The following is a 24,453-nucleotide window of genomic DNA, read 5'->3' on the forward strand; positions in this document are numbered from 1 at the left end:
ACAACAGCCCTCTAAAGGCTTCTCTCCCTCGAAGTGCTGCGCCTTGGTATTTTGGCCCTACTCGCTTCATTCCAACGGGCTGACCTGTTGTGGGGGAAGCTTAAGGCCTTTTTTGATTGAGCCCCTCTAGCTGGTCCTTTCGGTTGTATCTGTCCCTGCGCCCCCCCCCAAAACCACCTTTTTCCCCTCTTCCCCTCCATGTCACTTAGTCCCCCCCCCCCCCCTTTTCTTTTTTTCCACCCTCCCCTTCAGGCTTGCAGACACAGTGCTTTGTTTCTTGACTCTGGGAAAAGAAAATCTTGGTGGTGACCCTTGGTCTAGCAAGAGGGGTTCGCATGGAAGCTCCCTCGCTCCCACAGCCATTCGGCTTGTACTTTCCCTGAAGGACAAATAGCAGGTGAAGAATGCCATGCAGCCCCCTCAGGACAGAGCACTAGTAGGCCATATTGTTTGCCTCACGCCTATGAGGAGCCACATTCATGATTGGATCCAAGCAAGCTTGGCGCTAGAAGGTGGCCACATTCAAGTGAGCTTGGCGCTAGAGCTTGATGTTTCACCTGATATGCCAGTGGAAAATCAGAATTTGCAGCAACATCCTCCAATGGGTTCAGCCTATGGCTGATCCTATTTCTCAAGAAGAGATTGATGATGCCATAGCATGTGAAAGTATAGTAGTGCAGGAAGCAAGATCACTACCACGTCGGCTGCTCCGCACTCTTGAGGACAGCAAGCTTTCTGCACCACTTCATAGCCATACATGGAGTGGCACTGAAGACACTGACGATGCCCATTACTGTGAGTCCGCTTGGGTGAGCAGCATACTTGAGGCAGAATCCAGATGAGCCTAAGTGTTTTGATGGTGCACAAGACAATGTGCATTGGATGCAAACAATGCAAGTGGAGATCGAATACATCAAGAAACACCACACTTGGGTGTGTGGTTGTATAGGCCGCATTTCATGGATGGAAGATCCATCAGCTCAGCATCAAGACTGCATTCTTGGATGGGGACCTTCAGGAGGAGGTCTATGTTTCTCAGCCCATTGGATTTGTAGAACCTAGCAAGGAAGCCAAAGTATGCAAGCTGAGAAAGGCCTTCTATGGTTAAAAGCAAGCTCCTCGAGCTTGATATGCAAAGATAGATGCCTTTTTTACCAGCCAGGGAATGCATAATAGTCCACGTGAGAGCCCCTTGTATGTTCATCATTGTTCTCTATGTCGATGACATACTGCTCACACTGATACTAATGCTGCAACAAATGCAGATCTTAAGGCTGAATTACAGTAGACATTTGAGATGTCAGATCTGCGGTTGCTTCACTACTATTGGGGCATCCAATTTATACAGGATCATAGCGGTATTGGGCTGTCGTAGTCCAGTATATTGGTAAGCTCCTAGAACGGTTCAAATTCCAGAATTGCAAGCCCATCTCTACTCTTATGGAGTCGGGCCTTAACCTGTTTGTTCACAATGCCAGTGAACCTTTGGGTACCTCTATTTACAGCCAAGTTGTGGAATCCCTTGTTTATTCATGCAACATAAGTCCTGACATTCAATATGTAGTGTCCTAGTTGAGCAGGTTTATGCACAGCCCGAAACCTTCACATTGGCAGGCTGTGACGCATGTGTTTTGATATTTGCATGCCACCCATGTTCTTGGTTTGCTATTTCCCAAGGGGGCTTACTTTTGCTAACATGCTTACGGCGATTCGGATCGGGCTGGTGATTTTGATACTCTACAATCCACTAGTGATAAATATTCCTTTCTTGGGCACTCGTGTATTTCTTGGCAGTCTACGGTGGCTACCTCAGCATGTGAAACTGAGTACAAGGCAGCCTTCACAACCGCAGTTAAGTGTATTTGGTTGAGGTGTTTGTTCGGTGATCTTCATGCATCATTGGAGAAGCCTATCCAATTCTCACTAACATTCAAGGTGCCATTGTTGTGGCACAGAATCCTATGTTTCATGCTCGTACAAAACACAGTGAAATTCATTATCATCATTATCACCATATTAGGAAGCGGCTACATGCATAGGACATTAGTTTGGTCTTCTGCCCCACACTGGCACCAAAGCATTACCTTGTCAAAGGTTTGAGGCTTTGCAAAGCCATAAACTTATATCCATTTGGTGATTGATGTTTACATTGTACATTGTGACATTGTGACTACAAGAGGGTGTTTTAAATATTTGGGCCGGAACCCTAGGCTGTTTACCACGGCAGAGCAAGGTGCTGAGATCGTTGGACAGAGAGTCTACATACACACGGACTCAGAGATCTAGAGGTCCCAGCCGATAGAAGGAGAACCTTTTGGTAAAATCAAAGGACCGCATTCTGATGGGACTTTGGATCTATCTTTTGTATTATGTCCATAGCTTTGGACGGAAATATATTCTTTTGGTGGATTCTATATCTAGCTTGGTTCACTGTCTATTTGCTAGTTTGCACAAGACATCTATGTGAAGCACATTGAGTAAAGAAGTTTGTGAATTCCACCGACACACACACTCTGTGAGATCCTGGGCTATTCTATCAATCTTCTGCTGTGTGTACCCTCTGTTGGTCCATTTCTAACAGCTTGGTCACCAAGACCATCTAGCAGCCACTCTCACCAACATCTGGCACGATATCATCTACACCATGTGCACCACAACATCAAGATCCAAAGCAGCTGCCAAAAGGCGAGAGCATTTCTGCAAGGCTTGGACTGCATGTACCTTTTATGTATTTATAGAGCAAGGGATTCACTGGATGTATAGTCTCCCTCCCTGGTCATTAGCTCCTTTTGCATAGATTGCCTACGCAGTGTACTGGGTTCTGTGGAAACGGGATGGTTGTTTAGACAGCCACTTTTATCTCTTTATTGCCCACAATCAGCACCTCATGGATTGCTGATTTGTATGGTTAGTTTTTTTAAGTAATAATAGAAAGTTCTTTGCTCGAGAAATTAAACAAGGTGAATGATATTTAATCATTCATAAGGCCTGCAAAAGCGAAAAAGAATACACTGGAGATAATGTGTAGAAAGACTACGGGAGATAAAGGAAGGAGAGACAGAGAGGGGGGGGGAAGAAAAAGGTGGAGCATTTCAAGGGAAAGAAATAGAAAGTGGGGAGTTGGACCAATCATAAAATCTAGGACTTTCACAAAAAGAAAATTCTAAATTTTAGCTTCTTAGAGAACAACCTCCACTTAGACCTACCCAAAGGGCAGGCCAAAAAGGACAAGAAACACAAAGATATCTATTTGGCCTTCCAATAAATATCGTTTAAAGACAAGAAATCAGATGCAGCCAAACAAATGTGCCAAGAACAGAACACAAAAGAATTGTGTACTCGTTAGTTTCGACACAAACCCTAAAATATGAAATAGGACTGGTTGGAAAATACAGCTATGTAGTATTAATACATTGACTTTTCTATAGCAAAGGATCACTTTCAATCTTGCAAATATTCAAGAATTCATCATGTGCAATCTCCTCCAAGTACATCATTAGCAGAAGGGCCACACAATCACACACTATAAAATTATTGACTTTACACATGCAAATTTAGATTCTAGAATAAGAAGCTGCAAAATCACATTTAAATCTAGGTGAATTGCAAACTCTAAAATGATGTAGTCATGATACCTGTAGTCCCCCTTGTTGTAGAGATGTAGATGTAGATCATCGACGATTTTAAAAAATAGAGTACCCCGTAACTTTGAGAGGTCTGAACGAACATCTTGCAGAGCTCCAACCTGCCATGATACAAGAATGTTTGTCACCTCAAGCCTTGACTAGACCAAGCCTCCTAAACCTTATGAAAAGTAAACTTCTACTACAAAAGACATGAGCAACTCCTCCTCACATATGATGCCATTGTAACATTAGTAAGTCTCCCCAAAAAAAATCCACAAACATGGGGGTCATTGTGGTGATTTTCAAAACAAACGATGAGTGTAAGGAAAGGGGCGAGGAGACAAGATAACTAAAACGAGAGAGGCAAGGCTTCAAAGAAAAGATGCAACTATTGTCACAAGCCTGGACATGACATTTCAGAATGCAAGAAGCGCATTGCTTCGGAGAAAAAGAAAGCAGGATTGACAATTAATACCTCACATGCTATTAAATCCCATGAGCCAGCAAATGCTTCACATGCACATGCTCTCCAGGATGATTGGGCATGGGTTGTCCATTGCTCATTTGATCCCTCCAAAGCTGATGCACTCTTTACTGCTAATGATGCTCAGTCTTGGTATTTTAATAGTGGTGCTTCCAAGCACGTCACATCTTGTAGACACTTGTTTCATTCTTTAGCTGATGCACCTCGAGGGGGGACTGTCACATGTGCTAACAATGCTTCATATGCTGTAAAAGGAATTGGAGATGTGCAGCTCATGTCCATTTCAAGCCATCCTGTCACTTTGACAAATGTTCTTTTTGTGCCTGAAATTGAAGTCAACTTGATTTCAATTTCAGCAATTGCCACTTCAGGTTTCAGAGTGAGTTTTGATGGCTACAGATGCCTAGTTTATGATCTTCGTGATGACAATGCCATAGTTCTCACTGGCACTTTGCAAAAGGGGCTTTATCACCTTGATCATCACTCAGCTGCACTTTCTATTGAAGCATTTGCTATTTCAGATTCACAGCTTGCTGAAACTCATCTTTGGCATGAGAGAATGGGTCATCTCAATTATAGAGCTCTTGCAAAGCTACATTCACAGCAAATGGCTAATGATGTACCTCAAACTCACACAGTTTCCAAACATGTGTGTGAGGGTTGTCTTTTGGGTAAGATGCATCGGTTTCCTTTTCAAGAGAATTGTCCAAAACTCTCACAAAGGAAATTGCAGCTAGTACACAATGATGTATGTGGCCCAATGAAGACAACTTCCATTGGAGGGTACAAATATTTTATGAGATATTGCTGGGTATATCCTTTAAAAGTCAAATCTTAAGTGTTCTTATGCTTTCAGAGGTGGCTGAACATGGTTGAGAATGAATCAAGATGCAAGCTTGTCACCCTCAACACAGATAGGGGGGGAGAGTATATGTCAATGGAGTTTGATGCATTTTTGTCTTCGCAGGGCATTGTTCACTCATGCACTACTCCTTACACTCCTCAGCATAATCCTGTTCCAGAAAGGAAGAACATGTCTACTATGGAGATGGCCAGATGCATGCTTAAGGCCAAGTCTTTGCCCAATAAATTTTGGCTTGATGCAGTAATGTGTGCCAACTATGTGTTGAATAGATCACCTTTGAAGACTGTTACACCTTATGAAGCATGGAAAGGCAGGAAGCCTTCACTTTCACACATGAGAGTTTTTGGGTCTCTTGCATATGTTCATGTACCATCTCAGCTGAGACATAATCTTGATGACAAGGCAATCAAATGCATATTTATTGGTTACGGCCAGGAGAGCAGAGGATATAGGTTATACCGACCAAATACGGAAGATTATTGTCAGTAGGGATGTAATCTTTGCTGAACATTCGGCTTCTCCTCTCGTGGACTGCAAATCTAAGCCAAAAGTTGACATGTTTGATGCCTTTGAATCTTGGTTACCTCTACCTTCCTCAGAAGAGGACTTTGACCAGCAACATGAGCCTCCTACAGGCCCTCCAACAAGCAATGATCAGCCACTAACCCATGCTGATTTGCAGGTTTCTCTTCCAGCACAAAATGATCCCACTATCCATGATGCAGTGATTGAAGAAAGAGCTGTCAATAGACAACAAAGGCAAGTTCCCATATGGCTTCTTGATACATTGAGGGACAGCAAACAAGATCAGCCTTTTGCTGCCCAGACAAGATCAGGGAATAGACAGATGCATGGTCCCTTTCTTGAGTTTGCACTCCTTGCTACAGCTAGCAATGAAGAGCCTCTGTGCCATAAAGATGCTTTTGACAGCAAAGAGTGGATGAATGCAATGAGAGCTGAGTTACAATCCATTGCCAAAAATGACACATGGGAATTAGTAGATCTCCCTCCCGGAAGCATGCCATTGGTACAAGGTGGGTCTACAAATTAAAAAGGAAATCTGATGGCAGCATAGATCGACACAAAGCCCGTCTTGTTGCAAAAGGGTATGCCCATTGACTTTGAGGAGACATTTGCTCCCACATCCAGGATTACTACCATTAGGTGTGTCATTGCCATTGCAGCCCATCACCATTGGCAAGTGCACCAACTTGACATCAAGACCGCTTTTCTTCATGGGGATCCACAGGAAGAAGTCTATGTCACACAACCTCTTGGCTTTGAGGTTGTTAATTCTGAAAACAAGGTATGCCAGGTTAGAAAAGCCCTTTATGGTTTGAAGTAGGCACCCAGGGCATGGTATGCCAAAATTCATGCACACTTACTATCCCTTGGTTTTCAGAATAGCCCCACAAAACCCACTCTTTATGTCCGTGGGAGTGGATCTGATTTTCTAGTGCTTATTTTATATGTGGATGATATGCTCATCACAGGCCCAGATACTTGGCATATTGCAGCTTTCAAGGCTGATTTGCAGCAGGTTTTTGAAATGTCAGACATGGGACAACTCCACTATTATTTGGGCATTCAGTTTGCTCATGTTGAGGGGGGTATCATGATGTCACAGTCCAAGTATATTGGACAGCTCCTTGATCATTTTCAGTTCGAGGATTGCAAGCCAATCTCTACTCCAGTGGACCCTGGCTTCAAATTCTCAGCTCATGATGGGAGCCCACCATGTGATATCACTCTTTATCAGCAGGCTGTTGGATGCCTTATTTATTTATGTCACACCAGACCTAACTTACAGTATGCAGTATCTCAGCTCAGCAAATTCATGCACATGCCCAGTTCACAGCATTGGCAAGCAATGAAGAGAGTTTTCAGATATCTCAAAGGCACTCAGAATTTAGCCCTCTTCTATGGTGATCAGGGCTCACTTACCATGCATGCTTACACGGATAGTGACTGGGCAAGATGTTCCGACACCAGAGTGTCACATACTGGCAATTGTTTTTTGCTTGGCAATTCATGTATCTCTTGGCTTAGCAAGAAGCAACCAACAGTTGCCACATCTAGCTGTGAGGCTGAGTACAGGGCAGCTTTCACCGCTACAGTTGAGTGTGTCTAGCTTCGACAGTCAGTTACAGATCTTGGTATTCGCCAGACATCCTCCACTATGGTCTACACTCACAGCTAGAGTGCTTTGGCCATTGCGCGTAACCCTGTGTTTCATGCGCGTACCAAGCATATTGAAGTTCACTATCGTTATGTTCGGGAGCGGTTGTCAGCAAGAGACATAGAGTTGTCCTATCTTCCCATAGAGGACAACATAGCAAATCTGTTTACAAAGGCACTTCCTTGTCCCAAGTTCGAAGTCTTCCGCCAGGCTTTACACTTGGTTCCCTTTGTTACATGATCTGACATACCTTGTACATTCATAGGTGGCTATATCCTTTTGGATGAACATGTGCCACCATGATCAGAAAATACTAGGTATTGTGAGACGTTTCCAGAATACTTCAGCCCATACCATGGAGGGGGGTTTGTAGGTACGTCTTCTCCCAGTTCTAGTGATGCCCTATAGGCCCTGGTATGTGCCTTGTAGGCATTGGTACAGGCACTTAGTTTATAGTGTGTCTTTTATGCCACATAGGACACTTAGTCCTATGTGACACCTAGGACACTTAGTCCTAGGTATAGGTACAAGTACTATGTACTTTGTTTTTACACACTACTCAAGATTGACATGACGAGTGTTTCTTTCGACTCTTTGTACCTTACACTCGCTCTTTCATTCAACGATCCTACAGGAGCAAAAGTCTCCTCATAATCTAATGCCCTTTTTCTTCTGTGCATAGCCTTTGGCAACCAACCGTGCCTTGTACCTATCAATGGACCCATCTAGCTTCCGTTTCACTTTGAATACCCATTTGGTACCAATGGCATGTTTCCCTGGTGGCAGATCCACAACATCCCAAGTCTGATTTTTCTTAATGGACTACAATTCATCGTGCATGGCATGCATCCAATGCACATTATCCTTGGCTTCTTCAACAGAGTTAGGTTCTTCTTCATCAAGAAGAGTACCTGCATAAGCTGTCTCAACGGAAAGAGCGCCCCCCCTGCGTGCCTTACTGCACTACGAGTCCTGCCAAGCAAAGGTGCCTCAAGCCTACTCTCCCTAGGAGTCAGTATCAACCAGTTCGGAACTCTTTGGGCTGCATGTATCTCTTGAATCTCTTGCCTGACAACTTCATCCACACCTTGTGCAGGAACAAAATCAGCATGTGGCTGAATCAGGGCATGTGGATCAGGAGGAGGTTGCTGTAAATTCTCATTTTCAGCATGAGCCTCACTTGGGGGACCAAAAGCTATAGGAAGGATCCCCTCAAAAACATCATCTGAAGAAGTTGGAATAGTAAATTCAGCATGTGTATGTGCTGAATTCTCTGAAAAAATAACATCTCTACTCACAAAAATCTTATGAGAGGCAGGATTGTAGAGATGACAGCCTTTGCTTTGTGCACTATACCTAACGAAGATACACTTAAGTGCCTTATCTAACAACTTATGTCCAAACATCTCTACTCACAAAAATCGTGTGAGAGGCAAGGATGTAGAGACGATAGCCTTTGCTTTGTGCACTATACCCAACAAAGATACACTTCAAGTGCCTTATGTGACAACTTATGTCAAAAACAGGCACGTGGGCATATGCAACACAACCAAAAACTCTGAAGTGAGAAGGCTTTCTCCCACACCAAGCCTCATAGGTAGTGATTGTCTTTAAAGCCTTTGTGCGAGCCCGATTCAAAACATAATTGGCACACATGAGGCCTTCCAACCAAAATCTGTGAGGCAACTTCTTACTAGTAAGCATGCATCTGTCCATCTCCATGAAAGAGTGATTTTTGCGCTCAACTTTGCCATTTTACTGAGGTGTAAGCCTCACTGTAAGCTGATGCGTGATGCCGTTCTCCTTCAAAAATGCCTCAAATTCATGAGACATATACTCCCCCCCTCTGTCAGCGCGAAGTGTCTACACCTTGAGTCCTGTCTCTTTTTTTTTTTTTTTTGGGCAAAAAGAGACTTCTATTAAGTATTAAAGAAAAACCGTTAGAGCAAGCTCCATACGGGATACATCATGCAATGCACGAAAAGCTCATGAGCCAAAAAAGAAAGGATTGAGGCTGATAGTGCCATCTCAATCCGGTAGAAACCTCCGAGAAAAAGGGAGAACCCCTCCAAACTCGAAATAATATAGTCCTTCTAGAAGAGGCTGCCCATGAAGGGCCCTGCATGCTAGCCCATATGGCTATCAAAGTGTGAACCGTGTCAGTCCAAATACCCGTGGACACCTGTGATGGGTGTATCTGGGTGCCATCCAAGGCCTCAGTACATCTGGCTCTCCAAATGTGCCAAGAGGAAATGCTAGCCAAAATCTCCCAAGAGGTGTCCACTGAAGCATGAGAAGCTTTGAAAGGAGTAAGTGGTACATCTTGAAGAGAGCAGGGCTCTATCACCTGCCGGCGGACCGAGAGTGCCCAAGAAGAAGGCTCACCCTCATAAAACACCTGGGGCCCGGTAAGGGATAACCATGCGACCGAGCCCCCAAGTCATGAAGAAAGGGGAAGTATGAAAGATGCTGAGTATCCGAGCAACCCCTTTCCAAACAGTCCTCGCCTGACTGCAGTCCCAAAGGCAATGTCGCACTGACTCCTCTGCAGAATGACATCGAGGACAAGTGGGATCAGCCAAAAATCGTGATCTCCACAGGTTCACTACAATCCCTCCATGAATAGAAAGCCGAAAGAAAAGAGTGATCTTTCTATTTCTAAGGGATTTCCAGAGCCTCCTCCAGAAATTTCTACGCAAATCTGCGGTGATGAAGAAGCTTTCCCAATAGGGGGCTCTGGAGGGAATCCAACCCCTACTGTTCAGCTGAAATCTCCTGGCATTACCAACCGTGAAACGAAAGAAGGGAATCCCCCTCTCTCGGTGCCCATGATCTATCCAATCCCACTCTCCTGGGTCCCACTGCAAGCACCTGATAGGTACACTCCATATAACCACAACCTCCAGGATCCCAAGGCCAAGAGCAGAGGGTCGGGGTCTAAGTACCACTGCAAGCCCGCTCCATGGTCCACAAAACCAGCAATCCTAATAGGCTAAAAGGCAACCTCAAGAAGAATGCCATCCTTGGATGTAGAGAGTAAACCTCCATCCCCAACGTCAAAGACCAGTGCGTCTTCCCCGAGACCTCGGAGAGCGATCACCTGTAAAGGAACTGATGTCCTCGAAAAAGCCCCCATCCAAGTGGTGGAAGTAATAGGCAACTCAAGTGTCCATTCCACCGGGATGGCTGCACCTATCTGCTGAGTCTTGCGTGCTACCCCTCTGAGGTGACTCACGGACTGCAGTCTCTGATCCTCAGGTAGCCTGATAAAATCTTTCCAAGTGCCTACGGTGTAGGCGGGGCCTCTCTCCCATTTAGACCACTGCATGTAATGGGAAGTGCCCAGTAGTCTAGCATGCTCCTCAAGAATACTATCATTCCAAATGATCAGCTACCTATCAATCTCTTCGACGGTAGAAGGTGGAATCCTTCGAAGGTGTTCTTGAAGCTCCCCCAAGCTTTCAGGATGGCAGTCATGAGAGGAGAGGTAGGAGATCTGAGAGGGGCGGAAGTGAAAATCCAGCGAGGGCTGTCCACCCAATCATCTCCCAAGGTTTGTGTGCAAGCCTGAATGCGTCCAAAAAAGAAATCCTTCCAAGGTTCCTGCCCAGGCATGAGTCCCCTCACCACCACCTTACAAAGCAATGCCCTACACTGCAAGTCCGGGTCAATGACATTAAGGCCCCCTTCACATGTAGGGAGAATAATGGTCTCCCAGGCCACCCTTGCTGCAATATCTGCTGTGCCATCAAGTCCACTCCATAAAAAATTCCTGACTGGCCTGATGAGCTGAGTGATGCAATCCCTAGATCGGCACCAGCAAGAACACACAAACCAGGAGGTGGCCAAGAGAACCTGGTTCACTACCACAACTCTAGATGCAAGGTCGAGTTTGGCAGAGCTCCAGAAAAGGAGATTTTTCCTTATACTTTCTAGTACTGGGGCAAACTGCAGTGCTAGAGAGATGCCCAATCCTACCTGGCATCCCAAATACCTGATGAGACACCCCTCTAAATCCAGGAAAAGCCAATGTCAACTCCCCAGCCTGGAGTGTCCTCATCACTGATCCAAAAGCCAAAGGATTTATGCCAGTTAATGTGTGCCCCTGCAGCTGAGCAAAAAACATCCAAGGCTGTCCGAAAAGAATGAAGTGACTGCGAAGAGGCCTCAATAAAAATAGCAGTGTCATCAGCCAACTCACAGTCAAGAAGCTCCTGCTCCTGTCTCAAGGGCAATCTCAGCCCAAAAAGCTCAGCCTGAGATCTAAGGCAGATACTCATAGCTTCTGCCACAAAAAGAAAGAGGAAGGGGGCTAAAGGGCATCCCTGACGAACTGATCTGGAAATCTGAAACCTCTCACCCCTTACCCCTACAATCAAAACCTGGCTGTGGGCTGATCTATAAAGGGAGGCCACCCCTCTAATCCAAGCATCTCAAAATCCAAACCATAGAAGAGTGCCCTCAAGAAAACCCCAATCTACTCTGTCATAGGCTTTCTCGAAGTCCAGAAGTAGAACTGCCAGCCTCTGCCCACTCTGCATAACCCACTCTGTGGCTTCCCAAAAGGAAAAGATATTATCAAAAATGCTCCTGCCATGCACAAAGCCTGCCTGAGTATCATGGATGAGGTCTGGAAGAAAGGGCTGTAATCGGATGCTGATTGCCTTGGCAAGGATTTAGTAAAGAGTGCCCAAAAGAGTGATGGGTCTCCAATGGGATACAAAATTCCTGTTGCCACCTTTCGAGATAAGGTGAATGAGTCCCTCGGTCAGTGAGTCAGGCATCTCACCCGAGTCCCAAATGCCCTGCAGGGCTGAAGTAATACGGTCACCTATCATATCCCAAAAGGCTATAAAAAAAGGAGGAGCAAGACCATCAGAACCAGGGCATTTGCCCTTATGAAGGGCAGAGAGAGCAGTCTTGAATTATGTGTTGGTAATTCGTGCATCAAGTGAGCATAACATCTCTGGGGTGACCAACACAGGTAAACTCTGCCAAACTTCATCTCTAGCCACCTCTCTGGCCTGTGAGTTCGAATCTGCGGAAAGTAGGGAGGCAAAGAGAGCTGTCGCTAAGTGCATGACGGTCTCCGGATGGGACTGCAAAACGCCGTCAAAGTCAATAAGCTGCATGACACTCTCTCTACTATGTCTGGGACCAAGTGTAGAGAAAAAGTGTTTATTGACTCTCCCTCCCATCTGTATCCAAAAGGACTCCCGTGCATGGAAGGCATACTCTGCTCTCTAATCAAGCAAGGTCTGCAAGTGAGCCCTTGCCGCAGCAAGGCGCTCCAGTATCCAAGCATCTGATGGTCGTTTCTGCTCCTCCCTCTGTAACATTGCCAACTGCCGGCGGATACCGATCTCTCACCTAAGTACCTCACCTCGCCGAGCACTGGCAACGGAGTGATAAAAGTCGCTGATACTAGCAAGTGTTGTGGCCACATGTGAAGGACCAGCCACCCCCCCTGCATATGAGAAACCCAGATCTCCAACACTGCCTCTGTGAGAGTCTCATCCGTGTATAAGGCGTCAGGGATCCTGATACTGTGAGACCGTCCTCTCAGATGAGGCTCTGAGATGGACAAAATTACCGAAAAATGGCCTGAAGTGGAAACGTTGGGTGCAATGCAAACTGTTCCCCCTCTATCAAGAGCCCAGTCACCCACGTAGAATCTGTCAATCCGAGCATGGATAGGCATCTGCACCCTATGGTTCGACCAGGAAAACAAAAGTGACTGAGACTGAATAAGAAATGCATCATCTGACCAAACATCTCTGCCACTAAACCTGAACAAGAAGGCATCCCAGGCTGCTCTCTCAAGGGAGTGGATACCACCTTCTCTGTCCCCTTTCTTATCAGAAGGTGCCTCAACCATGTTGAAGTCACCTCTAATAATCCACGAATCCGCATTGTCAGTCCACGAGAGCAACTCTTTCTAAAACAAAACACGGTCCTCTCTGTTGTTCAGAGCATAGAGGTTAACCTTACGTCCGTCAATCAGAAGTAAAACCCACTGGGTCCTGGAGGGGGTTATGGTATCGTGTCCAATGACCAGAGGGAGAATAGAATCTAAAACTGAAATGCATGTATCTCCTCTGGTTCCCAAGGCAAGAAGCCAAAAAGTCCGGCCTGAGAGTACCTTACCTGACTTGGAGCAATCTCTGACATCCAGTTTGTGTTCCTGAAGAAAAAGAATGTCTAGGGAACCACCTGAAACACCTGGATGAAGCTGATTCCTGATCAACTGTCTGCCACGGCAATGAGGAATGCCGCCCAATCCCTGTATATTCCAACTGGCTATCCTCATCGGCGAGAGGAAGTGGGTTGGAATACCTTACCCGACCTGGTGGCGGAAAAAGAAACCTCTACCGGAGCAGACCTCGTGCCATATACACGAGGTCCAAGGGAAGGAAAGTCCACAGGTGAGAGAGAGAAGGATCTCTCAAGAGGGATGCCGATAACTGGCTCTCCAAAAGTAGAGGGTACAAAATCATCATCTGGGAGGCTAGAGAGGTCCTCCAAAGCGAAAAATGAGTTCCGCTGAGCCAATCCTGGGGAGGGGGTACGAAGGATTCCTACAGAAGCAGGAAGAGAATGTAAGACCTCCTTCCCTCTGTCCAAAGAGGGAGGCACCTGTACTGGATCCTAATCAAAAAGTGGTGCGGACGAGGTGCCAACAACCTGGGCTGCTGAGGAAGATACAGCATGATCCAAGGATGGAGTCGAACAACGCTCGTGAACACTAGTCTCCTCCCAAGGCTCCAAGGGGATAGCCTCCGAAGAGGTGGAGGTGTAAACTAAAGTAGAGGGCCTAACCGCGATCGGAACCCACCACGGACCAGAGGTGGTACGGGGTGCAGAAGGGACTTGAGTAGCCCTGGGAGGGGGGAAGCCCATGTCTGAGGCCATGTCTGTGGAGCGGTAGGTCCTGCTCCTGCTCTCTGTCGTAAGCTAGTACAAGCTGGTTGCTTTCTGAGCCTCTTTTTCTTCTTTGGCCAATCTCTGGCGAAGTGCCCCGAGGATCTGCAAATCCTGCACTTGTCCTACCGACCTACAACCTCAAATCTCTGGCGGACGAAAGACCCATCGACTCGCTGTAGCATGATGTGGTCATCTGAAATATTGGGGTCCTGGACAATGACCCTAACCCTGGGTACCCCATCCATCCTGACCGCCTCAGCAGCCGAAGAGGGCTCGCTAGGGAGAGGGGGGATCTCTGCTACCACACCAAACCTCTCGCCAATAACTGAAAGAAGCCGGTGATAAACTGAGGGAAGACTAGGGAACCTGATGAAAACAGAAACTCCTTGCTTGTCCTCTTCAACTAGGTCAAATCCCAGTTGAAAAGGAAACAAAAAAATCCTCCTGTAGCCTAGAAGTAGAAACCCGGCCTGTAGCAGGTCTCTCGTGACGTCTGGGGAATCTAGGCACACCTGAAAGAAACCCCGTCCCAACAAACGAACATCCTTGAGGTGGGGGGCGAGGTCCTGAGGAAGCGCCGAGGAGAAGTGGAGGAGATCCTTGGCAAGATTCATAGATTTCCTTTTAAAAAGGATGGTGCAGTTAGAGCTACTCGTAAATTACAGCTCATACACAGTGATGTCTGCGGTCCCATGATGACACCTGCTTTTGGTGGTTATCTCTATCATGTTACATTCATAGATGACTACACCAATTATACTTGGGTCTATGGTCTGGAGAAAAAATCAGATTTGTTTATGCATTTCAAACACTTTGTGGCCATGGTTGAAAATGAGAGGAATTTTTTTCGACGCTGCTGCTCCCCGCTCCTCCTGCTCCCCTCCTCTCCCTGCTCCTCTTGCTGCTCCCCACTCCTCCTACTGCTCCTCCTGCTCCCCTCCTCGCTCCTCCCTTCCCTCCTGCTGCTCCTCCTCCCTGCTGCTGCTCCTCTCCCCGCTCCTGCTGCTCCTCCTGCTCCCGTCCTCGCTGCCCCCTCCCTTCCCTCCTCGCTGCCCCCTCCTTTCCCCCGTGCCGCCCTCTCCCCTGCGAGCTGCCCCTCCCTCCTACCTGCTGCAGCCTCCCCCCCCTGCGCTGCAGTCTGCTCCCCCCCCGCGCCTGCTGCTGCTCCCCCCCCCACTGCAGCCTACTCCCCCGTGCTGCTGCCTGCACGTCCCCCCCCGTCCCCTCCTCTCCCCCCCGGCTCTTCCTTGCTCCCCCCCCCCTCTCCTCCCCTCCCCTCCCTCACATGCATGAGGAGGAGGTGACTCCAAAGGAGGCAATGCATCAACCATCACATGCTTCTGAAGTGTCATCAAGCTCTCATAGCTCATGTGCCCATATCTGGCATGCCATAACTCCACATTCTGCATCACATCAGTGGGAGTGCTCATTGAAAGTGCAAGATCGGATCTTTTCTCATAAATGTCAACCTGAAAAAGACCCCAATACAAAGTGCCAGACAACATCAAAGCATAGTCATTCTCTTTGTCTCGGACTGCACACTTAGCAGCATCAAATATGACCTGAAATCCTCCTCAATTGAGAGAGGACACTGAAAGTGAATTCTTCTTTATACCTGGCACATAAAGAACATCTGTAATTCTGAAATCTGTGCCATTCGTGGAGGTGAGTATGATGTCACCCACTCCACACACTAAATAAGAAGAATTGTTTGCACATGTCACCTTTTTAGCAGGTGGTGCATGCAGATATGCGAAAAGACTCTTCCTTGAAGTGATGTGCTTGGAAGCACCACTATCAAAACACCAAGTATTCAGTGTCTCATTGACACTGAAAGAGAATACATCCTTTGAAGGGTCATAGCTGCAAGTCAAGAAAGCATACGGCTCATCCTCAAGAGTGGCTGTAGTATCTGGACTAGCCACTGGAAAATCTGAAATGCAAGACAAAAAGGCATAGTGCTCTTTCACAAAGTTGGCTGTAACATCCCTTCCATCATGTGCATTAGGAGCTGATGCCTCTGACACAGCCAAACCTGAATCCTTTTTCTTCTCTTTAGCTATTCGCTTCTTGCATTCACCAATGTAATGACTTGGCTTCTTGCAGTAGTGACAAATGCCCTCTCTAGTGTTCCTGTTACCATCCAATCCTGCCCACAAAAGCTTGTACCCCAAGCCTTGAGCTGCCTGTAGCCGGCCTTCAACAAACTAAAGGGTAGCAATCTTCGTCTACTTGATCATAAACCTCATAAAGAGCCACAATGCAAGCTTCAGCCACTTCAATCACTCAACAACAACAATGGTGAGGCTAGAATGCCCCTGCTCAGTGAAAACAGTACACAATACGCCCACTGACCCCAAATGCCTTGGGCGCCCCTTTCTGTATTTATTCAATGCTTCTAAATTGGAAATGCTTTACACCAAGGGCTCACCCCTACACTGTTCCTCTCTGCAAATCCTATGTCTGTCTTCTAGGCATCTAAACCAAGTGCACCACTAGAATCCCAATAGCAAGGCAATCTTAGGCATCCACTTCTGAACTGTCCCAACTGAGAGGCATTCAGGCATCCAAACCACAAACAAACCGTGCTTAAAGAAGCCTCAAGGCTATCACAAGCATCCACACTGTCCTTCAGTCTTTCCCCAAGAACACCCTTGCCTCTGGGTGCTTGCTAGGACCTGAGAGAAACTAGAAAGGACTACAAAACACCACACATGCACTACAAAATGCTTCAAAGCAAGAAAAGCAAACAAATGGAAGTCCAAATCCAAATACCCCCTGTCCATGGCAGAGGGGTGAGCTTAGTCCTCGCACCTATCCCCTAACCAAGCTCCCAGCAAGGTGTAGGTGACTTCCAACTTCAGGGAGATGAGAGAAATGAAGAGAGAGAGCGAAAGGAGGCAAGAAATGGGCTGAAGAGGACACCGGCTTGCAGATCTACCAAAGCCTTGACCTCGGGATCTGTGCCTCAAAATCTGTGTCCTGGCAGTCCGCACAATCCACAAAAGCCTGTCCATGTAGTCCGTACGGATGTACAAACTACATCGACGTACTTGCCTCAAAAAGAACGTCAACAACCATACATTGTCTCGAGATGCGTGCCAACAATTGGGCTGCCTCAAAAAGCGTGTAAGAGCTGAAGAACAAGCTAGAGCAGCAGAAAAAGCAGGGAAGAAGCTGAGCTTGGTGTTGAAATCTGTCCAGAATGCTTCTACTAGGCCTAGAATGCTCCAGGAGGGTGGGAAGAGAGATGGTAGGTGGGAGAAGGGCATGCACCTACATGCACGACGCTTGGCCCTTTATTAAATCTCTAACCCACCTGACCAAGGACAACGTTGGTTGTCCTTAGGCCCACCTTTCGGAACCCCTCTCTAGTGCCTTTGCCTTGCCCCTAGGACCTAGTGGTGCACCTAGATTTTGTCCCTAGGGACTTCTAGGAAGCGTGCACTTCCTCTAACCAATCCCTCACGGCCAAACCATTACTCGACTTAACCATGATTAACCCCGAGTTAAGCGTGGGTTGAGTTACAAAGTACTTTACATCATTTTTCACATCCCCGTGACATTGTCCCATGCATTGCCTGTGAAAACCAGCATGAGGCTATATATCAATCCATTGCCAAAAGGACGTGATTGGGCACAAGGTCACTCCCTGTTAGCGCTTAGCCTTGGTATGGCCTTGTAGGCTAGTTAGGACTAGTCCTAGTCAACCACTTGACTTTGGGGCCATATATCGGCCACTCGTGTACTTTCTACAAACCATTTGCAAGTATACTAAGTTCCTTCAGCTTGTTGTTTATTCCAGCTTGATTCCATTGATGCCTGCAACCAACAGTGGTATCAAAGCAAGGTTTCTTGCTCCGACATACCTCCTCCCATGCTCCAGCTTCAGCCTTAATCACTCTCGCAGAGGTAAACGCCACGGGTGAAATGGGAGCCAACCCAATACACAATGAAGTAAGGGTGGGAGCGGCTTCATTTGTACTTCGAACATTAGTCCAAGTTGGCGATTTGACTTCCGCAAGACCAAGCGCCTCTCCTACCTACATTTTCGACTCATGCCAGCATTTTGAAGAAGCCCCCACGAGCTTGCTTCAAGCCCTCGCGACCTGTGTAAGCTTCTCCAGCACTCCCTGCGACTAACAATGCAACTTCCTTTATTAGTCTTTGGATTGCCATTTCCTGAGGAGACCTCAACTTGCAGCCATGACCAGTCGTGATTGTAAATGCCTTCATTTCAGGTCTATCCGTGAAGTCGTACGGAATTGCTACCAGTCACAACCTTCATCCACATTAGATCTGTCAATACAATCCTACAGTATCACTGTCAGTTGTAACCTGCGTCCACGACATTTTCTGACAGATCCGCTTCAATCTCTGCTGTAAGTGCAGCTTGTACGGCCTTTTTTTGCAGATCACGAGCTTCTACCATTTGGAAGAATTGGTTTGCAGACATTCCAACCAGCTTCACAGCATTTGGTTTGGTTTTGGGTCACATTGGTTCAGATTTTCAGCCGCATTGTCTTGCACACTTGAAATTTGGGGCTTTTCCTAAATTTTATCCTCTTTGGGCACATTCGCCCTCTCCAAAATTCAAGGCTTTTGCCAAAATTGCAGTCTTTTTCTCTCAGATTGCTTGGTAATTGTCACCACAATGTAAATATCCTAAGTCAAAGTACAGTTGACCATTTATCTTATCATAATTAAAGAGTTTTCATGTGTTATTTATGGTCAAAGAAGTGACCGGTCAAAGGTACTTGAATCTTATCAAAGTAAGCCTGACTTCGATCGGGGAGACTTGGTTGATTACCAAGAGGGTTAACTCCAGTTAAGCAGAGAACCACAAAGCTGACTACGGTTAGAGAGTGTTGACGTCAGTCAACGAGACTTGGCATATGCCAAGAGGGTTAACTACGGTTAACCAAGATGTGCCAACTTCGGTTGGAGAGACTTGACTATAATTAAGGTGCCTCGACCCTTGGTCAAAGCCCCTTAATTATGATCAAAAGCGTTCACTTCGGTCAACCAGAGAATAAATATATTTTTTTATATTTGTTATGTGTGCACATGTGTTCAGTGGGGACGCCCACCGTGACTAGAATTAGTCCACAGTGTGTTATTTGCATGCAAAGCGCTAACAATTAATGGATACCATGGTGGTGCGCTTTAATTAATTGTTGCAAGTACTAGGAAGAGTTATTTTCCTAAGCGCAATGGAGCCTAACAAGAGTCTAGGAGGTGGTTCGCGTGACCAAGTGCTTCGGAAACTCCAGAGTTGCCCTTAGTGGATGTAATTAGGAAAGTAAGAATAGGTATGTGTGATCAACTCCTGGAGGGAGTGGTGGAAGTTGGTATTACATGAAGTGAAGGTAGGGGATCCCATGATGTAATCTACTACACTAGTGCCCCCCCCCCCCCCGTGTGGGAAGCAAGTAAAGCCACCTGAGGAGAGCCATAGGTCAAGCCCGTTGTAGATGATGAGATCATGCATCCTGCCCAGATCAAGGAGCGCGTGTCCCTATGGTGTAACAGGCCCGTGTTGGTCCGATGAGATCCTGGTCATACCTGCTCCGTCTAGGTCCATGTCTGGTAGCATGATAGAGTCGTCTAGGAAGTCCAGGAGTGGTGCCTGGCGCGTGCTCATCCTGGCGTTGAAGTCCCCAACAAGGAGAACTTCCCGCGGGCTGAAATGTCAGGGATATCCTGATGTAAGGGTGCATATGGCGATGTCTCCTCTCGTGCCACTCTGGCGAAGTGGGATGTGTCTGGCGGGAAGTAGCATATTGCTATGCAAGGTCACGAGTGTCTATGCGTCGGATCCGGATCCACATGAATTGGGAGTGTACGTCCTTCCTCTCAATGGAGATGGCTCCAGCGAGGGAAGACCTGTACAATACTGCGACCCCGCCTGATCCTCGGACTCCTCCTGTATCCCTCGTCTCATCCCTCAAGGCTGACTCCCATGTGTAGCCACTGACTATCGGTATCGCGTGATCCCTCGTATCCAGATGTTGAGGGCCTTCGAAGCCCTCTACTGCTGCTCCTGTATGGCGGCTGAAACAGTTGCCTTTGCGGGCTCCCGTTTCGCCACGTCCACCCATCTAGTCGTCTCTGCTATAGCCGACTGTATCGTGGCTATCTGTGCCTCCATCTCTGTGACTGGGGTCCCTCCAGGCGTTGCTCTGAGGGTCCCGAGCTCCTCTCGAAGCTGTGTGATGTCGTGCTTGAGTCCCTGGATAAGGGTGCCTTGCTCGTGTATAATGCGGGCCTGCTCCTGGGTGTATCAGGCCTCCTCCTGGGTGTGATGTGTCAGCTCTACCTGACAGGCCCAGATGCTGCGTATCTCAGCCAATAGGGAGTCCCAAGCATCTGGTGGGGGCCTAAGATGTCATGGTCCAGGTGGGAACTGGATCTCGAGAGGGGTTGGAATGAAGGTGGGCTGCTGAGGTTGTACTAAGGGTGGGGACAGCATGATCTGGGCGGAGGAGTGGTATGTAGGAGTAGCGAGGCCGGACGAGGTGATGAAGGGTGGCTGACTGAGAGGTAGAGGTGATACGAGGGGAAAGTACTGTGGAGCCATGGCCGGTGGGGCCAGTGGTGAGGCTACTGGAGAGGAGACCTGTGATGATGATGCAGGATAGGGGGAGGAGAGAGGTGGCGTAGATGATGGTGGTGAAATAGTGGTGGTAACCATAGAGGTCGAGGATGTGGTCAGCGGCATGGGGCTTTGGGTGGGCCCCTTTCTTCTGGGCCGCAATGCTGTCTACTGTCAAACCACTCTGGTTGCTGCGTTTGTTGAAGTCCTCCACATTGAGTTGCTTTTGTGTTTTCACCTTGTCACTGTTCCCCTTTCCCATCTCCACACGTATGCAAATTTGGACCGAAGGGTCTCCCGCCTAGTCCCCTGTCCTCATCCCCCTGTTCCCTTCATTATGGGGGAGGCAGCAGCGGGTAAAGAACGAATTGCAGTAGGTCGGAGCTGTTGGAGAACCCCCGCTTGCAGCTCCGACCTTTCTTTTTTTTTAATATAAATTTATTTTTATTTTTTAAACGAGAGGAGGGGGGGCGCTGAGCGAGGGGTAGCGGGGGTAGCAGAGGGTGTTTGGGGGGGGGGGGGGGGTAGCAGAGGGCGTAGCAGAGGGGTAGCGGGGGGGTAGCGAGGGGGTAGCGGGAGGGAGAGAGGGGTAGCGAGGGGGTAGCGGGGGGGTAGCAGAGGGGTAGCGAGGGGTACGGAGGGGTAGCGGAGGGGGTAGCGAGGGGGTAGCAGAGAGAGTAGGGGGTAGCGGGAGAGAGAAAGAGAGAGAGCAGGGGGTAGCGCAGGGGTAGCGAGGGGGTACGGAGGGGTAGCGGAGGGGGTAGCGAGGGGGTAGCAAAGAGAGCAAGGGGTAGCGGGAGAGAGAGCAGGGGGTAGCACAAGGGGTAGCGAGGGGTAGCGGAGGGGGTACAGAGGGGGTACAGAGGGGTACCGGAGGCGGTAGTGAGGGGGTAGCAGAGAGAGCAGGCGGTAGCGGGAGAGAGAGAGAGAGAGAGCAAGGGGTAGCACAAGGAGACAGTAGGGGGTCGCGCAGGGGGAGCGCAGGGGGGAGAGCAGGGGGTAGCGGGAGAGAGGTAGCGCAAGGGGTAGCGCAGGGGGTAGCGAGGGGGTAGCGAGGGGTAGCAGAGGGGGTAGCGAGGGAGAGACCCTGAGACCGAGACACGGCACACCCGACAGAGGATAGACACAGGTATCGCACTCACTAACCTCTCCTCCATATTCAGACCTGGGGTGCAGCCAATCGTTGTTACAGTGGCGCTTGTCAGACGTCGGGTAGCGGCCAAGAGGACACAACAGGTTACTCATCCAAATAGCAAACAACGATCCATTACGGGCTTCTTGCCTACACAGCCTAGTCTACCGTTGGGTACCGCTTGATGTTCTATATGCCTATTGTATTGTATTGGATCAGATTGTGTCTCCACATGAGGAGGAGGATTCCAGGATGGCTGTATATGATTTTGATGGACATGTGCTATGAAATCGCTGACTATGTCTACACAATTTTCTAGCATGGGTTAGAATGCTCGCTTAATAGCTCCACCCTTTTGCCCATTGTATCAAGTTTTTCTTCAGTCTTATAGACCCATCAATCTTTAGCAAACTTTACTAAACTCTCTCTCTCTCTCTCTCTCTCTCTCTCTCTCCCTCCCTCCACACACACACACCCCTTTGTAAGACTAGAATATATCCAATCGTACAAACTCAGATTTTTGTTGTTCTGAAGTCCAAATTTCTACATTGACAAGAAAAGAGAAAACGAAAGAGAAGGAAAAAATTTAAGCATTTAGATAGAACATACGTTTCTTCCACTAATCAAGCCAAAAAATTATCACCATACTGAAGCCTAAGACTCACCCCCTCAATGCCTTCACGATCAAGCGAGCTTGTTGATTGCAAATAAAGCTGCACAGCAGCATAATACCGCTTCTCAGCGATCAATTTCTCAATCCGGCCAGGAACCTGTGTAGAAATCATAGCATCGGGTTTTTAAAACAAAAAGCCATAGCATGCCTGTCCCTACATACAATACAATCGTGATAAAATCGAGCAGTTTGAGATCCTATAAGAGTGACTGTGATAAAGAGAGCACATATACAAGCACAATTATGCCACAAAGAGAACCACAATCACATGAGAATGTCTCCCTCTGAATGAATAATCAAAAATCCCACCTGGACAGAATTAAGTATGTAAAAAGTAAACTATCTGTTTGTTCCGTGGTGCAAGACTCAATTCAATGATAAAGAGAGAGAATGCATTTGTAGACAAACAATGTCATAGTTGTATGTTTTTTATAGGTCTCAAAGAAAATATGAAGAAGACTTGTGATTCGTGAATCTGACATTACAATGACACTTGTTAAATTTGAATCTTAGAAAGGAGCAAAGTTCACCATTCAGGTGCCCCTGATGAAGTTGTAAGTACAAGCATTTTGAAACAAATCCAAAGAAAAAAGGGCCAAAAACCAATGACACAAACAGAATTAAAATGAGAGCCAAAGATTTTCAGAAATCCACTCCTCCTGCATAAGCTATTTCCTAGGGTGAAAGAACTAAGGCAGGAACGAAAAAGGGAAATTAATCTTGTGTGAAGCCAAAGTAGCCTGCAAAACAGATAAGTATATGACAGCAAAAGAGAGGAGTGCATAAAACATCGTTGCCATGAAAAGAGAGTCCTTTTCGGGAGCAAAATAGTTAAGTAAATGAAAGATTCATGCCATGGAAAGGGAGTGCCTAAAGCATCCGTCAGGAATTTCAACATAATAGACACATGGGGAGTATATCAGCACCTCATTTTTGTAACACGGGATCAAATCTCACAATCTGAAAGATTATTTGAGAACCCTTCTAAAATCTCCGATAATCTCAGATGACGATCTGAAACTCAGTTTGGTACTACAGCGACAAAATGCTCCCTTGTGCAGGAAAGAATCTCGTAAAGCTGAACACATGCAGGGGAGAAGTTCTACTCTCCATTAGTTGCTGGATCTTTGGATGAGAGATTCTTAATGGGATGTGTTGGAGGATGGAAAAAAGTGAGCCTAGGTGTAGGTTGAACCTTCCAAACTTACAAAATGAGAACCTTTTCCCTCCCCTTGCCTCTCCCAGTTGCCAACATCATGTCTCCCATACTCCAGCACCTTCTATAGATTTTAGAAAGGACGAGAATGGGGCGACCTCCTTTCTTTCCGTTACTCTGAGCTGAGTTAAGCCTTCCTGCCCAACTCATGGGTTAACATCCAGCTAAAGAGTCAACACCAAAACAAAGACATCAAAATGGAACATTCCAAGACCTTGCACTGCAACCCCCACAAAAAGACATTCCTACTCGTCTATAACAGCTCTTACCCCAAAAAAACAATCTTCCAATCAACTTTGTTGGTGAGCTCCTGCGAGCCTCCCCCTCCCCTCCCGCACCTCTACCTCCCTTAGCTCCTCCTCGTCTCGACCACCCCCACCCCCTGCCTCTCCGCCCTCACCCCCCTCACCCGCCGCCTCACCTCGCCGCTGCCGCCGCGCCCCCCTCGCACCTCCGCCTCACCCCCGCTTCACTCCCTGCCTCTCCGCCCTCACCCCCTCGCACCTCCGCCTCAACCCCTCGCACCTCCGCCTCAACCCCTCGCACCTCCGCCTCACCCCCTCGCCGCTGCCTCTCCGCCCTCACCCCCTCGCACCTCCGCCTCACCCCCGCTTCACACCGCCCCCCCTCGCTACGCCCACCCCCCCTCGCCCCCCCGCTCCACCCTCCCCGCCGCCCACTCCGCTCCTCCCCCGCCCCCCCGCTTTGCCCCCCCGCCCCTCGCCACACCGCCCCCGCCCCCTCCCGCCCCTCCGCCCT

At 47.7% G+C, this 24,453-nt stretch overlaps 1 protein-coding gene across 3 annotated transcripts in view; it reads right to left on the reverse strand.

Moving 5' to 3' along the window:
* SEC8 (subunit of exocyst complex 8) overlaps window positions 1-24,453 on the reverse strand; it is a 150,170-nt gene that overhangs the window by 83,540 nt on the left and 42,177 nt on the right. For all 3 annotated transcript variants that reach the window (XR_015541993.1, XM_087383654.1, XM_087383653.1), the window contains exons 4-5: window positions 22,471-22,575; window positions 3,636-3,745 (exon numbers count right to left, since the gene is read on the reverse strand). Coding sequence is in view for 2 of the 3 variants with exons in the window: in XM_087383654.1 (XP_087239780.1) it covers window positions 3,636-3,745; window positions 22,471-22,575 (215 nt within the window). In the remaining variant the exon portion in view is untranslated. The remainder of the gene's footprint in view (window positions 1-3,635; window positions 3,746-22,470; window positions 22,576-24,453) is intronic.

This window comes from Dipteris shenzhenensis, chromosome 13, assembly GCF_047967505.1.
Source record: "Dipteris shenzhenensis isolate YYH24624 ecotype China chromosome 13, Dip_SZ_1.0, whole genome shotgun sequence".
Taxonomy (NCBI): Eukaryota; Viridiplantae; Streptophyta; class Polypodiopsida; order Gleicheniales; family Dipteridaceae; genus Dipteris; species Dipteris shenzhenensis.